Source organism: Anomalospiza imberbis, chromosome Z (genome assembly GCF_031753505.1).
Source record: "Anomalospiza imberbis isolate Cuckoo-Finch-1a 21T00152 chromosome Z, ASM3175350v1, whole genome shotgun sequence".
NCBI classification, from domain to species: Eukaryota; Metazoa; Chordata; class Aves; order Passeriformes; family Viduidae; genus Anomalospiza; species Anomalospiza imberbis.
The window spans coordinates 16,677,752-16,693,602 of record NC_089721.1 but is presented as its reverse complement, the minus strand read 5'-3'; the positions used below and the strand labels follow the sequence as shown (position 1 = coordinate 16,693,602).

The window sequence follows — 15,851 nt, the reverse complement described above, 5'->3', positions numbered from 1 at the left end:
CTCATCACATAGCTGATAGCATACACACTGCTGCTTTCACAAATAACCATAGTATTCCACTGCTTTACTGACAAGGAAATAAAGATTTTTGGGGTTGACTTCTAATTCTGAGGGTTTTTTTTAGTTTGTGAGATTGTCAGTGAAATTAAGTTAAATTCAACTACTGTTTCAAATTCTTCCTTGTTTGGTTCAACACTACTTAAAAAACAAACAGAAGTTAACAAATGCCTAGACAACAATGTCCTGAATTTCTTACTTTCAAGCCCATTTTTTAAAATAGAAGGAACCTGGATTATTACTTACCCAATTTTAAAGTCTTGAAGGTTTTTGGCTCTCCAATGGTTCCACCAGCTTTGTTGCTTGCCATGATCTGAACAGTATATTGTGTATTAGCCTGTAAGGACTTCAGTCTGTATTGCAGAACATCAGAGTTCACTGTTTCATCTTTTTAGGAGAAAATTTATGTAAACACACAAAAGTAATGTTGTATCAGGGAACTGTAAAATTATTTAGCAACTTCTATAATAACAGATCACAAGCTATTTTAAAAGTAACTTGAAATACAAAGCAATCTTACCCGTCCTTTAAAAGACAAAACCTAAATTACTGAACAATATTTATCAATACTACTTAAAAGTTTGAGGCAAAAACCTGAACCATTATGTATTTACTTTTTAAAACAAATATTTTTGCTAATACAAAAGATAGGTGAACTATGTTCTCCTGCAGATTACCACTGAAAACAGTGCTTTGAGAACTTTATTTCCTCAAAATAGTTGGCTCAGAAATTAAGAACTTCAAATAATTTCTGTAGTTTCTGAAATTCAACTATATTTCTACTATATGCAGTTAGACACTGATCATCCAAAAGAATGTCATCTGTCAGCACTGGGATACCACCCCAATAAAGTCAAAGGAAAGTCAAAATCTAAAGGAATTTTTTTCCAAGTTTCAAAATGCTTTTATGAATAGAACTCAGTGTTTCCAGTACATTCTCCAGTATTGGAGTTAATGCAATGTGCTTCCTCTTTAAATTTTTAAGCAGGGTATGAATCCTATGTCTACTAATAGTACCAAATGTATTCTCATATAGGAAATTACAGTCACTAAAACATTTTCTGATGCAAAAAGTCAAAGGCAACTCATTTCCTCAGTCAGTTTTGTCAAGAAACACCCAGGAAATAGTTATACTGCAATACATCCCAAGTTAAAATAAACGGAGTTTCTCTTAAGTCAAGGGTGGGAAAGTGAAGTTCTAGTGCTAGAAGGCCAACAGTGAAGTCACCTTGGCACACACCTCCACATCCTACTATTATCAAGAACACATGACATCAGAGAAGCCTCAAAAAACATCAGCACAGGACGTTTTGCCATTTAAATTTAACTCCCTTGCACTGGTATTTACAACTAATTTTCTAAAGAAAATAATCGGAAGCCCTAAAAGGGACACAGCCTGCTTTACATTACAAGTAATATGGAGAAATACAGCTCTGTAACATGAGGCTCCATGTCTCACAGATGACCCTGCACAAAGCAGTCAGCATTAAATTACTCAGAAACCAACATAATAGGGAAAACTGTGTGCAGATGACTAAATCTCACAGAAATAATTAGCTTTCTCTTTCACATCTAAAATTTACCAGGAATTGCCCTGGTCTGAACTGGATATCCATAAGAAACAAGCATCACAAGATTTGTAAGTCTGAAAACTTAGCAAAAGAGATCGTGTTAGGTGCCTGATAACAATGATGTCTAAAAAAGGGAGGGAAAAAACCAATTTGGAAGCACTGAATGATCCAACAGATTTCTTCATAAACTATATAGGAAGAAAAGTTTAGGTCACCCAAACACTTTTCATGAAAGCTTCTGCTGAGATTTAGCCTAAAGAAGTTTTGGACAGATACCATTACACAGCCAGATTGTATGGACACTATTCCTGAGGTAGAGATTACGAGTATGCTTGAATTTATGCTATCAGCCTCCAGACCAGAAAAGCAATGGCAAGCACAGAAAATCAAACACATCTGAAGAAACTGATCTAAAATTATGTCCACAGAAACTATTCCTTGGCAGCTTATTTTACTGTTATTTCCAAATTTGCTTTTAATATAAAATTGACAGTAAAAATACTTAAACAGAAAAATTCCACCAATCTTTTCCAGAAGCTGAAGACATATCCTTCCAAGGACATGCATGAAACTTATAAATTCACTGAACCCTCATGATCTATGACTTTACACAGAATCTGTGATTCTCCAGTATATTTTAGCTCCTTTACTCCTGTCATACCATTTTTCATTGACTTTAAAGGTTCATCAAGATAGAAGAGAGATTGAAAATTTCATAACCCTGTTGGAAGTATTGTTGCTTAATGTGTACTTACTCAATTCTTTTCCATCTTCAGATTTATAAAATATTGTATAGTTAGTGATAAATCCATTTCTTTTAGCCTTTGAAATCTCATTCCACTTTACTGTAACTTCATTTTTCCCCAGAATGCCTGTATCAGGCACAGGTCCTTCTGATGGCTCTACAGAGAAGCATTATGAAATAGCAAAAGTAGTAAAATAGTCAATGTACCACAGTGTTATCCGCCTCTGTTATTTTACACATATCAGTAACATTAGGGGAAACATATGCATGAGAAAATATGTAACCTTAGTGCTCTGACACAGCCCTTAACTTTTCTCACTCTCTTTAATGTAGGAATTCTTCTGATAAAACTTCCCCTCACCTATTCTGGCATTTGCATAGTTTTAGGTGTTACTGTACTCAAATACTTAGAGATCACTAAAAGGCTTTATTGTTACATCAGGGAGAGATCAAGAGGAAAATTATCCTTTGTGCACTCCTGGGGGAGACTCAGGTGCAAGGCCACTGACTGCAGAAGGTCTCTGGCTGAGCTGGGATTCAAGTGGCATCTCCTGCCTCCCCAGCGTCCTCAGCCTTGCCCAGCACACTAAACAAAGCCTTTCTGCTTACACAATTCCACCTCACACACCTTGCTCATAACTTTGTGGTGACTTTTTGAAGAAAGAGGTTTCTGTGTTGCAGTTTAAAAATTTCCTTCCCATTCTCTAACAACCTTGAGTGTTGTCACAGCTACCTATAAACAGGAAAGCACTCAAAACACAGTTCTGACTGTGCTAGTAATTATTACTTAAACATAATATACTCCATTGCCTCCCCCCGGTAATTAATGCTCTTTAGTGATGCATTGTACTGTGTATGCATGCACATTTGCATAGACACACACACACACCAATCAACATTTTCACATGGAATCTTAAAATTACTGGTAAACTACATTCTTATAGCTGGTTGTACAAATCACTGAATTGACAATAAACTACAAATAAAGAAACTTCACCCCTTCCCCTGCAAAACACTACTTCATCCAAAGTTTCTTTCCAAATACAAACGTCATGTCTTAACATTTTTTATGTGCAAGTCTGCAAATATTTTATTACATTATAAAATCTAACAAAAAGTAGGCTTTTTGTTACTTTTGTTCGCCATTTTATTTTATGAGTAGAATTTCCTGATATATTAAGACTGATAAATGTAATCAAGCTTTAAAATCAAGTAAAATTATATAACATATAAATGAGCTTTTAAACATTAAAGAGATAGCTAGTTTAAAAAATACTTTCATATTTGTAGCTATACTCTTTCCAAATGCTTTGTATACAATATGTAAACTTCAAAAAAAATTAGTGCATGCAAGCAGCAATGCACCTGTATCACAAAATGAATACTTTCTTAGAGACAAATTTTGTCACTGAACAGAACAGAAATTAGGAACCCTGAAACCTGGGAGTTTTTTCAACACTTTCATCTCTTTTTCAAATAATGATAGTACCAAATCAGTCAAAGATAATACATCCTGAGAAACAGACTACAATACACATTTCACAACATGATTACTTTAAAATACCTACTTTTTTCTTGAGCATAGATTTGTATGTAAGATGGAGCCGCTACATTACTTCCATAAAGAGGATACACCAAGATGTTATAGCATACAAATGGTTTAAAATTTTCTATAAAGGAAAGAAGAGAATATTTACATACAATCTCTATGTGATATTAATACAATGAAAATAGACTAAATCACAAGGGAATTCTAAATATAGTGTTACTGACTATTTGCTTCAACTCTCTAGCAAGCACAATATGCAATTATTGATTTGAATGCTCATTATTGGCTTTAACACATTTTTTCACAGTAGTATTAGTAAGAGCACATGGTTTCTGGCTCATTCTTCACTAGAAGTAGTTTGAATGGGTAATTATACTTCAGCATCAAACAACTTCTCTATGTGAATCCATTTACTCATCTTGAAATCCCCTATGGTTTTAGAGAAAGTCTCTATTTTCAAACAACCAGTATAAAATTACACTTGAAGGTAGCATTTTTAATTTCACGTATCTTTATGTTTACTGCTTTGCAGGAGACAACTTCTTCTCATGCATCAGATTAAAAAGCAGTGGGGTCTCCCACTCTTAACACTCAGGGCCTGAGGGAATGGCAAGTAACTGTGTCAGGGAGGCTTAGGCTGGATATTAGGAAAAGAGTCGTCACCCAGAGGCTGGTTGGGCACTGGAACAGGCTCCCCAGGGAAAGTGGTCACAGCAGCAAGCCTGGTGAAGTTCAAGAAGGGTTTGGACAATGCTCTCAGATACATAGTGTGGTTTTTGGGGTCTCCTGTGCGGGGGCCAGGAGTCAGACTTCAGTGATTCTTCTGGGCCACTTACAACACAGAATATTCTATTATTCTAGTATTTCTACACTGATGTTCTAGTCATGCCAATTGCAGATCTTCTGACCAGCCTGACTCAAGGGCACAATTGTCGCAAGTGAGATCTCTCCAGTAGAATTTTATGTTTCAAGACATAGTTCCAGCTTCTGGAAATTAAGTTTTGAACTCTAAACAATCCAGGAGCCAAGTAATCAACTAGGTGCACCCACTACTTACAACAACTCACATCAACTCTGAGAGGACCTATCTGTAGCTTTACATACCCTGGAATGAAACCACTGTAAAGGGATTCCTAGATCATTCCTCTCAAGCTCTGCAGCTTGCTCAGCAAGAATAATGGCTATCAACAGATTCCTGCATTATAGCAGCTTTCTGCTGCTCTTTCAGTTCCTTACACCTATTGCAATGGCCATTATATATCCATTACCCCAGCTAGTTTTAGCTAGGGTAGAGTTGATTTTCTTCCCAGTGGCTGGCATGGGGCTGCGCTTTGGATTTGTGCTGAACACAGGGCTGACAATAAAGAGATGTTTTTGTTGAGGCTGAGCAGAGCTCACACAGAGCCAAGACCTTTTCTGCTTCTCCTACTGCCGTGGTGGTGAGGGGACTTGGAGTGCCTGGGAGGTTGGGAGGACACACAGCCAGGACAGGTGACCCCAGCTGAGCAAAGGGAGATTCCAGACCACATGACATCGTGCTCACTATATAAAGTGGGGGAAGAAGGAAGAAGGGAGGACATTTGGAGTGAGGAGTTTGTCTTCCCAAGTCACTGTTACATGCAATGGGGCCCTGCTCTCTTGGAGACGGCTGAACTCTTGCCTGCCCATGGGAAGCAGTGAAGCCATGTCCATGGGAAGCAGTGAAGTTTTGCTTTGCTTGTGTGCAGGGCTTTTTGTTTTCCCTATTAAACTGTCTCCATCTCAACCCACGAGTCTTCCTCCTTTTACCCTGCTGATTCTCTCCCTGATCTCACTGGCACGGCAGTGAGTGAGCAGCTGCCTGGGCTTGGCTGTTTGCTGGGGTTAAACGACATGAATCCTTTTTGGGGAGCCAGCCAGGAGTCAAACCATTGAGGTGATGAAGATTTGATTGGTAGGTACTAGACTCATAGCTGTTAGTGCTGTTCAGGTAGTGATAAGCAGGCTCCTGCACTTGCCACAGGGCTCACTTGCCTGACTGGGTATTAGAGTCTAGTTATAGTTAGTGGCCACTTTCTGCTTTTCTTGCTTGCTGTAGTGCTGCACTGCTTAACACCTTACTGATTTGTGCCTGAGAACATTTTGATAACAGCCATGGGGATGTGCCTAGGCTGGCCAGGGCAGTGCTGCTTTTCTGTGCTGATGTACTGGACAGGCTGGAACTCCAACATGAACTTGAGTTGAAGGGAGTGTGATGTGTGATTGAGTCCACAACAGAGCCTGCAGCCTGTGGAGGACTCCACACTGGAGCAGGTGGATGCCTGTGACTTCACAGGGGAGCCATACTGGAGCAGTTGTGAGTTACTGCAGCCAGTGGGAAGGACTCATGTCAAATAAGTTCAATAAGGACTGTCTCCCATAGTTGGGAACCTATACTGGAACAGGGAATGTAAAGTTTCCTTTGCAACCTGTAGTGAAGATCATGGTAAAGCAGGCCATCCCCCAGCAGCCTATGGAGGACTATGATGTCCTCTCTCTAAAACACATGAAGGAACATGAGCTTTTCCCATATTCAATCTTTTTTTTTTTTTTTGTTCTAGATTTCTCTGATTGAAGAGTCACATCAGTCACAGGCTTCCCTACTGGCGTAAGATCAAGCCGCAGAATTGCTTTAACACAAATTCTCTAGCCTAATCTTACATGAGAGCAAGCACTACCTTACATGTTGCATGAAAAATGCTATTACATTAGTGGCGGAGATTTCAGCAAAGCATGTAATAATATATACATATATATATATATATATATATATATATAATAATACTCTTATGTTTAAAAACAGTCTGAGGGAAGCTGAATGAGTTCATCCTTGTTTATTCTTTCCAATCTACCTATAAATACATGTACATCTGTACATTGTTACAGCTGTAACTGATACACATACTTTTGTTATTTTTCCACTTTGTTGAATTTGACACATATTGCCATGATCTACCAAAAGGGTCCATCTCCAATTCCTCATACCACTCAACCACATATTTGGTTGTTTCTGGTTCAGAGGTTATCCACTGCACCACCACTTCTTCATTTGTTGTAGAGGTCACCACTTTTTCAATCATCTGAGAGGCTAAAAATTTAACAGAAAATATCAGCAATTTTGTCTTCAAAAATGCTTGAAAAACACATACAGAATTCAAGAACTAGTCTCTCTTTCAGAATCCAAATTTTGTAGTGTGCAGAACTTTATAAACTAAATTACTAACAATTTTGCAGGTAGCTCATAAGTAATTTTGATTGAGATGACAAAGGCAATAGAACAGGAAAGCAAGTCAGCAAGGTCAAGAATTACACTAAAGCAAAGGTGAATTCTGCATCAGCCTGCAGAATAGAGGTAATGAGAGTCTGAGTGAAAACCCAACTTGGTAAAGCAGAGGCAAAAAAGACCTAATGAAGCAGAGAAAAAAAGAGATGCATCTGGTAGGGGGAAAGCACATCACAGCATGGAAAAATCAGAAAAACCTTTGTGGTGTGATGCAAAAGTGGATAGGGAGGTAGTCAGTAACCTTTAGGACAAAATTACATTAAATCTACATATCCAGTTTTCTGATTAGAAATGGAATTTGATTAAGCAGTTCCAGGAAGACACTTGCACTTACATCATGAACAACTCTTGTTAGAAGTGATTCAAGTGTGTCAAATACAACCTCTCTGTCAGATTATGGCTGGCAGCAGGATGTTGCAACACAAGGCTCAAAGCAGTGTCAGAATTAAACGTAAGAGCCAGAAAGCAACTCTTGTGCTAGAGCAGACCAGCTTCCTAACCCTGGCAGTGGGTGGGATGGGTACTCTGGGAATGCATATGAAATGAGAATAAACACAAGGCTTCTCTCCCTGCTTCCACTAACACAACTTAGAGACTTCTATAGATCATATCTTTGAATGATGTTGTTGCATACTCTGCAATAGTGCCCTGTGGTAACCAATCTTCTGAGCTAACAAAGGGATGCAAAAGAATTGGGTAGCATTCCATAAATTTATTTGGGAGGTGCAAAGTTAGGAAAAAATCTAAACCAACCAAAAAAACCCTCAGAAAGTAATACAATAGAAATACAATAAGACATTACAAAGTATTCATATCTTAACAACAAAACCCCCAACAATAATTGTCTATAACAGAAATATGATACATGATGGCAAAATATGACAAGATATACATAGATACATATGACAGAAGTCCTTAGCACATTTTTGCTTCTGCTATATCAGAACTTAAACAGATGTAATGAAAATCACTTTTTCATTAATGAGAAAAATATGACATTGAGAAATCTTACATTTTTCATCAGGGGATGGAATCCTCAAAATAGCTTCAGGAGACTCTCCAGCAGAGTTATAGGCAGTGACAGATATTATATGTGCCTCTTCATTTAAAAATAAGGTCATTTTCTGTTCAGTAGAGTTGTTTGTCCTTTTATGTGCAGCCTTTTTTTCTGGAAAATACTGTATTTTGTAGCCTAATATTTTCCCAGAAGGCGGAAAGCTTTTTAATAGCTATTAAAAAAATATACAGTAGTAAGTGTTTGGCAGTCTTATCTGCACAAGCAAAAATATATGCTGTATCAAAGATCAAATTACAAAACTATTATACTGTATTTAGAAAAGCAAGGTATTTTCTTCAGGCCCATCTTCAGGACAGACAGTCACGACAATTTCCTTGATGGATTTCAAAAGTCAAATGCTGAGATTTGAAATGTAAAGAGCCTTTGAACACTTTACTAGAAGATTAAAGTGAATTTAAACACAGCTTTGGTAAACTGTATTATTTAAATGCAGTTTAAGGACTTTTAATGAGATTTTCCAGTAATCTGAACACAATTAAATGCTCCCTTTCCACACAGATTACAAAACTCCATTCATCTACCATTCACTAAACAAAAGCCTTTTCAATCCTAATTTAGTTCAGTGAGCATTTTTCTTCTGATAATAGCAAATGCCTCTGGCAGTTGAATGTCCTACAAAACTGAAATACTTAAATATAACATCAGCTACAGGATATCAATATGATTACCAATTCACAAAAAATGTATTTACCTTCCACATAAGATGTACAGATCTATTTCTTGAGGAACGTGAAGACTCAATTACTCTCCACAAATCCAATTTTCCTGAAGGAGCTGTTTAAAGACAAAAAAAACCCACTTGCAATTTGTTGGTATATTAAAAAGATAGTTTAATATGGTGAAAACAATCAAAAGGTTTCTCTAATATGGTGAAAACAGTCAAAAGATTTTTCTAATATGGTGAAAAAAAATCAAAAGGTTTCAAACACAGAGTCTAAGAGAAACTTACTAAAAGTAAGTTTTATCTTCTGTAGTGCTATGCCTTTTTTTCCCTACTTAGGTAATTCTTTCTTCCCAAAAGTTTCCTGCTGCTTGCTTTTATTTGTTAAGTTCTAGAGTCTCCTAGAAGAGACTTTCTAGTCTTGTTTTAAAACTGGCATTTTGATTTCTCTGCTTATAATTTATTTCATTGAACACACATGCTGCACTACTTTTCTGCTACTATCTTACTTTGCATTGTTAAACCTTCATCTACACTCTTAATTTTCCCTCTCTTCAGTGTCTATTCATCTGTTTTCTTCCTTAGTCCTATGTTATTTGAATGACTTTTCAAATCTCCTCCAATACTTGCTGTTGTTTTTCAGTTTTCCTCTTCTATCTTTAAACAAAATATATATGTTCTGTTTAAGCAACAGGATTCTAAATTCAATAAAGGATAATACACCATAACACAGTTTTTTCCTACTAAATCCTAATGCCTCAAAGTATAACAGAAGAAAACATTTACAAGTAGGCAGCTTACCTTTTTCTTCTGTGCTTTCACTTTTCTCTCCACTCCATCCACTCCAAAATGCTGACTCATTATTGACACACCGAATGGCAACAGCATAGTCTGTGGAGTCCCACAGACCTGTGAGATTACATGATCCTATATTCTTCTTAGAATTCAGTGAGACATTGACAAATTCCTGGAAATAGGTACATGAACAAAAATAATTTGATATGAAATTGAGTGTAGATATATTACTTATTTTCTTAAAAATCCTCAGAAGATGCAGTTTTTATGTACACCAGCTCGCTCCTCCAAAACTCAAGATTGCTTGTTTGATACTTCATTTTTCTGTGTAGCACCTTTGTTCCTTCTGTAAAACTCCAGGGTCTGAAATACTTGATCCCAAACTAGGTCTCTACTGACTGACATGTGGCTTGAACAGTGTGCGGCTCACATGTGATTCTAGAGCAGCTGTGCACAGAAGCTGCTGGAGGAATGCAGTTTCCACTGGTGGGAAGCAAGTGGTTATTGCTAAAGCCATTACTACAATAATGACCCACAACAGCATCCTGCGGGAAGCAGTGATTCCCCCAGGGATTCTTCACAGTTTGTCAGTCAGCTGGGTACTTGTTTCCTGTCTTGTTCATCTTTTCTGACTTACAAGGCCTTCTAGCTGTTAGCCATACAATAGTGGGGTTGTGGGTTGTCCCAGATATTATCAGCATAGGGTTAAAATGAAAAGGTAAATGAAAAGATAAAAAATTCTGGTACTAAGAGGTAAAAAACAAGATGAAGCCTGTTAGTGGTGAAGGAAGGTGGGAGTGTAAGAAATAAATTATGTTGTATCTGTTCAGAAAAGTAATGACAATGCAAGTAATTTCTTTGTCTTAAAAGGAACCTCAGTCACTTCAACACCCACAACAGGGCTAAAACACAGTGAAGATATTCTTGGCTTCCATCAGTTGAACCTTCAAATGAAAAGCGAATCAGTCTATAACAATGCAGACTGTACTATAACAACTACAACAAATGCAGACATCGACTTATATGAGCATCATAATGAGAAGTGCACTGCCTAATATAACTGAAGATTTTAGTCTGTTCTGATCTCAAGAAACTCACTGTCAAAAAAATACCTGCTTCTACGAGAGTGAATTCAGGGGTCTCCAAACCACTGTAGGTGAAAGATTCTGCAAAAATCTAAAATTAAAAAGGCTCCAAAACTATTATCACCTCTGGCAGAACCTGACAGAGAAATTGAAACACCTTGTACTAGGTTTTAGTTACTTGCCAGAAGGCTGTGAATGATATGGCATTATAATTAGAAATTTATTATATGCAAGTACAAAAACATGTCACATGTTTTTCACTCAGTAAAAACAGTTCACACCAAACTATTTAGACTGGTTTGGTCAGTTGACTTTAAAGGCCAAGAAGATATTTGTCATTTGTGCAAACATGTTTTAGTTAGGGGTTTTTTTTGGGTTTTTTTTTTTGGGTTTTTTTTTTTTTTTTTTTTTTTTTTTTGCATAGATGTGCTCACAGAGAAACAGTTCCTATGTGTTTACTAGTCATGGATAGCTCCTGTTTCTTCTGAAATATCTGTGTGAAAAAGCAGGTGTGAGCTGAGGAAGCAAATGGACATAGGCTGTATTTGATAGCAAAAACAGCCAGACAGCTGATTTCTAATGTAGGTGCTGAAAACTAGACACAATACACAATAAAGCAGTAGCTCTCCAAGGACTATGAGTTCCTTTCCAAATGTTGAAAACAGAAGGACCTCATAGAATGTGTCACAAGGACACCAGTGCCTTGGCTCAAAGAGATAAACATCTCAAATAGGTCTTTTAAACAATCATTAGTTCCATTTCTAACACCCCAACTGGACCTAAGCCATCCTGCCCATCCAGTCATCCTGAATCCAAGAACTAGTATATCATATTTACAGTAATGATGCTTGAAAATGTGAGAAGGATGCTAGTAAGAAACATCTTTAATATTAGAAATGTTTCTAAAGCTCTGATTACTACTTTGATGAATTTTTCTCTCCCAAAATTATACATGTGCTGCGTAAAACAGTAATATCAAGGCAGACATCTCAGTTCAATGAACTTAAGAAAACAATCCAAGAAACTTGGCCAGTTCTTTAATTTGGAAAACTACAATAAAACTACAAATACAATCCCTTCCATATTGAAGACCATAAGAATAGATCATCTGAAATATACAAATACTGGGGGTTTTTACAACCATTCCATTTAATTGTCAGAAAGACAAACTATGAAAAGAACTTCCCTTATTTTTCATCTTGCAAAATTTGTATTTTCATTCACTTTAAAATAAATTTAACATCATTCCATATTAATCAGATTAAAATACTGTGGTTCTGAATGAGTGCTGTTTTCAACACCAGAATGCAAGGGAAACACAAAATATTGTTACTGACTGCAAGTGTAATCCCTTGGCCACCAAGGGTCATCCCTCATCCTTCCACAGAGTAATACTGAAAAGCATGATATGTACCAAAACAGATAATGACCAAAAGGAAAAGGACAATTAACCCTAGAAAACCAAACCATGTTCTTAAGATCATGTACCCCTGATAACATTCCACTAAAATAACAAGGTTATTATCATTATTTCAAACAACTTGTTACCTTTTTTCTACTTAAATTCTTACAATATTAAGAAGTTAGTCACAAAGAAACTGCCATGCAAAAGGAAAATGACGTAACTTACAGTAAAGTTTGAATACAAGTTTCTGTATTGAACCTGGCAAATTACGTGTTTTACAGGGATAATCTTCTCAGGCATTTTCCAGGTTACCACAAGTAACTGCTTTATACCAGGGATTCTTTTAACTGAAAGTATTTCAGGAGGGGCAAATTTCTCTAGAATGAAGATACAAAAACATTATGAGAGGAAAATGCTTCTATAAAAGTTCAGAATTTCTCTGTTTGTATGTGTTCCAAGAAGTTAAATCCTTATCCCAATAACACACATCCTATCAGAGTATTCATGTGATGGTTTATTTTATAGACATAATTCTACATATGGGAAATTATCTGTAAGAGAAAATTCACACATAACTGATTTAATTACATGGGATTTTGAACAACCTGGTCTAGTGGAAGGTGTCCCTGCCCACCCAAGCCTTTCTATGATTCTACTCACAAATCTGCTCTCAAATGCTAACCAGACAGTGGAATAGCAGAGCATATAATGGGTGGCCCTTGAGAAATTATAGTATCACTATCCATGGCAGCCAGGTGTTGCACTGATACTTGGTATCACTCAGAAATGTTAAAGTAGAGTCCAAGTATCAATTAGGTTGGTTGACAAAAATTTTGAATATATGGCCTTTACTTCTCAATAATTAAAAACTTGGTCATTTATAATGGATATATCAGACATTAGCTTAAAGAAATATTGTTGCAGTTAGATGTTGCATAGCATGAAAACAACACCCTGTCATTTCTCACCACCTCACAAGAGGTGGTGAAACTGAGAAAAGAAACTGATGAAAATTACTGCTGTAACACAAACCAGTTGGAAGAATTTTACATCGAAAAGTCATAAATTAAATCTTTACTGATTCTTTTTTAATTACCTATTTTTTGCAAAGATATAGGGACACACTCTGTTAAGGATGCACCCAAAACATTTTTAGCTTCCACTTGAAAACAAAAATCATTACTATAATCATTGTCAGGATAAAGAAATGAACACAACTCTGTTGTATTCCAGCAGGATCTGACTGTATCTGGAGAAGTCATCCTAAAAAGAGAAAAATAAAAGCAGTTAGAAATTAGAGGACTTTCTTAGAATAATTCAAACAAATTGTTAGGCTATTATTTATATATCTTTGAGGTTACAAGACTTTTTTACCAGTGAACATTTTAGATTACATGTTTGTGCAAACAAATACCCTTTCCTAATTTCCCTGCCCCCTTGTACCAGGCTTGTGTAGTCACATGCTAAACTCGGCTAGGGAGATACCTGGATTAAAATTTATGTTTAGATTTGGCTGGAAACAGTTCTGCAATCCAATTCACTTTGTGGTTAATAAAAAGTCTGTGCTTATACAGGAAGGAATAATACTGAAATATGCTCTCAATGGCTGTTTTAACTTCTGGCTTCACAAACGCAGCTAAGTTACAAAATATAGAAACACCAGAAGTAGTTAGAAAGTTCCACATTAAAAAGATGGAAGCCTAAAATGTCAAAGCTAAAATGGAAATAAAATTTTAAAAAGTTTTCCCATCCTACAATTTAAATTACAAAGATAGTATACACTAGTACAATATGAAAAAGTAACCTCTAGAGTCTGAATTCCTTCCCATTCCCAAGAATAACCTTAGGCATTTTAGAAGTCTCTTCATGAAACAATATTACCCGGAGTCTTGGTTAGACAGAAAACGAGCACTACTAGAAGAAGCATTATAAAGGACAGTTTGACAAGTGCATCTGGGACAAATCTGTACTATCACCTTCAAAATCCTATCTGAGATTTGCCTTGGGACAATACTGATTTCACCATTTTCACAGTCACTTATGAAAAAGCAAGCTCCTAACCAACATTTAAAATCTAACTGAAATTTGAAGAACCAAGTATCTGTGCTTCTACACTAGAAATTATGAGACCACATAATTTGTATCTGTAAATAGAAATCCCCAAGCAATCCAAAAGGACAGCTCTGGATTTTTTGACTGAAACTTTATGACTCCAAGGGTCATTAGGTTAAATGCTACTGGAGTCAAGCAGAATACTGCAGTAAAGCAGTGGCATAATGAATTTTGATGGGAATTTTTTTAAGTAGATGAGGAAGCAATATTTTTTACACCTCCAAAGTGAGGTTAGTTCATTACATAGAAAGTTTCTGGGAAAATCTCCCAAAAAATGCCTCCATTCACCATTTGTGTGTATGGTCACTCAACTTTCAATCTTATTAGTAATGTTACTTCAAAGAACAAGTGAATATCATCTCTGATGCAAATATTTCTCTACTGAATATTGGTTGAGAGTGCTTATTTCCTTTATACAGCACACTAAAAAGATATCAGACTGAAAGTATTTTCAACAATTACCAACCCTGAATTAATCAATTTAAATTACTGAGAAATGCCAAGACTCCAATCTCTATGATGATTTCAAGTTTTCTTTAAACAGAAGTCAGGATGAGAGAGGAAGAGAACTGGTTGCCACACCCCAGCAACCCAGTGCCCAGTATATCTAGTACTTACAGTTTTCGGTAAAGAGTATAGTTTGTTGTAAAACTTGTTTCTCTTCCTGCATTCCAGGTACAGGTAAGGTTAACATCATAGAAATAAATGCAGGAAATATTTTCTGGTATGTCTGGGCGAACTACAGTGACAAAGGTAAAAAAAATCCAGTAAAAATAAGTAACTTTATGTACACCTGATTTTGTTGGTCAAAAAGCAGTTAAGGCAAACTTCATTCAGTGTCCTCATAGCGCTCCATTTTATCATCCCTCACTGCCCTCAGAACTCCTCATAAAACAAAAGTCAAAAACACTCTTTCTTACCCTGAGAAGACAGCAAGATTTTCTCCAACTATTTCTCAGAAATACTGTACTAAGTGTGCCTAAAGGCAGTAACTGTAACTATCATATATCAAACCATTGCATACACTGTCTTGAACATCTAAGCGTACGCACACCATGTCTCCCCTCTGCAACACACCTGTAGTTTAAGTGAGTCCAGAAAGTAAGAGGAAAACAAAAAAACAGCAAAAGCACAAAAAAAAAAAAAAAAAAAGACTTCCTCTGACAGAGAGAACTCTTTTTGGTTCTCTCCAAGAATATCGAATTGTTTACTCTATGAAAAACCCAAATCTGAGAAATCTGCACAGCCTAAAGAGTGCAGAGGACAAGTTCCTGGGAAACAGATCTGTGTGACCCCGAAGAGAGCACTAATTATCTCTCTTTATTTTATAAACAAGATAGCACAAAGGAAAAAATCTTCTGCAATCTCTATAGTCTGAAGTCATCCATAAAAATGTAATACTCTAAAAGACTTTTTTGTTACGGCTCAATTTCTTCACTGTTAGAAGAAATTGGAGTAGAAGAGAAATGTGTCCAGTGAAATCAACTGGTTG

At 36.5% G+C, this 15,851-nt stretch overlaps 1 protein-coding gene across 5 annotated transcripts in view; it reads right to left on the bottom strand.

Moving 5' to 3' along the window:
* LOC137465289 (uncharacterized) overlaps window positions 1-15,851 on the bottom strand; it is a 66,134-nt gene that overhangs the window by 4,048 nt on the left and 46,235 nt on the right. For all 5 annotated transcript variants that reach the window (XM_068177267.1, XM_068177270.1, XM_068177268.1 and 2 more), the window contains 10 exons: window positions 14,978-15,098; window positions 13,344-13,510; window positions 12,473-12,624; window positions 9,764-9,929; window positions 8,993-9,075; window positions 8,236-8,452; window positions 6,846-7,028; window positions 3,942-4,043; window positions 2,384-2,530; window positions 304-444 (listed from right to left, as the gene is read on the bottom strand). In XM_068177267.1, coding sequence (XP_068033368.1) covers window positions 304-444; window positions 2,384-2,530; window positions 3,942-4,043; window positions 6,846-7,028; window positions 8,236-8,452; window positions 8,993-9,075; window positions 9,764-9,929; window positions 12,473-12,624; window positions 13,344-13,510; window positions 14,978-15,098 — 1,479 coding nt within the window. The remainder of the gene's footprint in view (window positions 1-303; window positions 445-2,383; window positions 2,531-3,941; window positions 4,044-6,845; window positions 7,029-8,235; window positions 8,453-8,992; window positions 9,076-9,763; window positions 9,930-12,472; window positions 12,625-13,343; window positions 13,511-14,977; window positions 15,099-15,851) is intronic.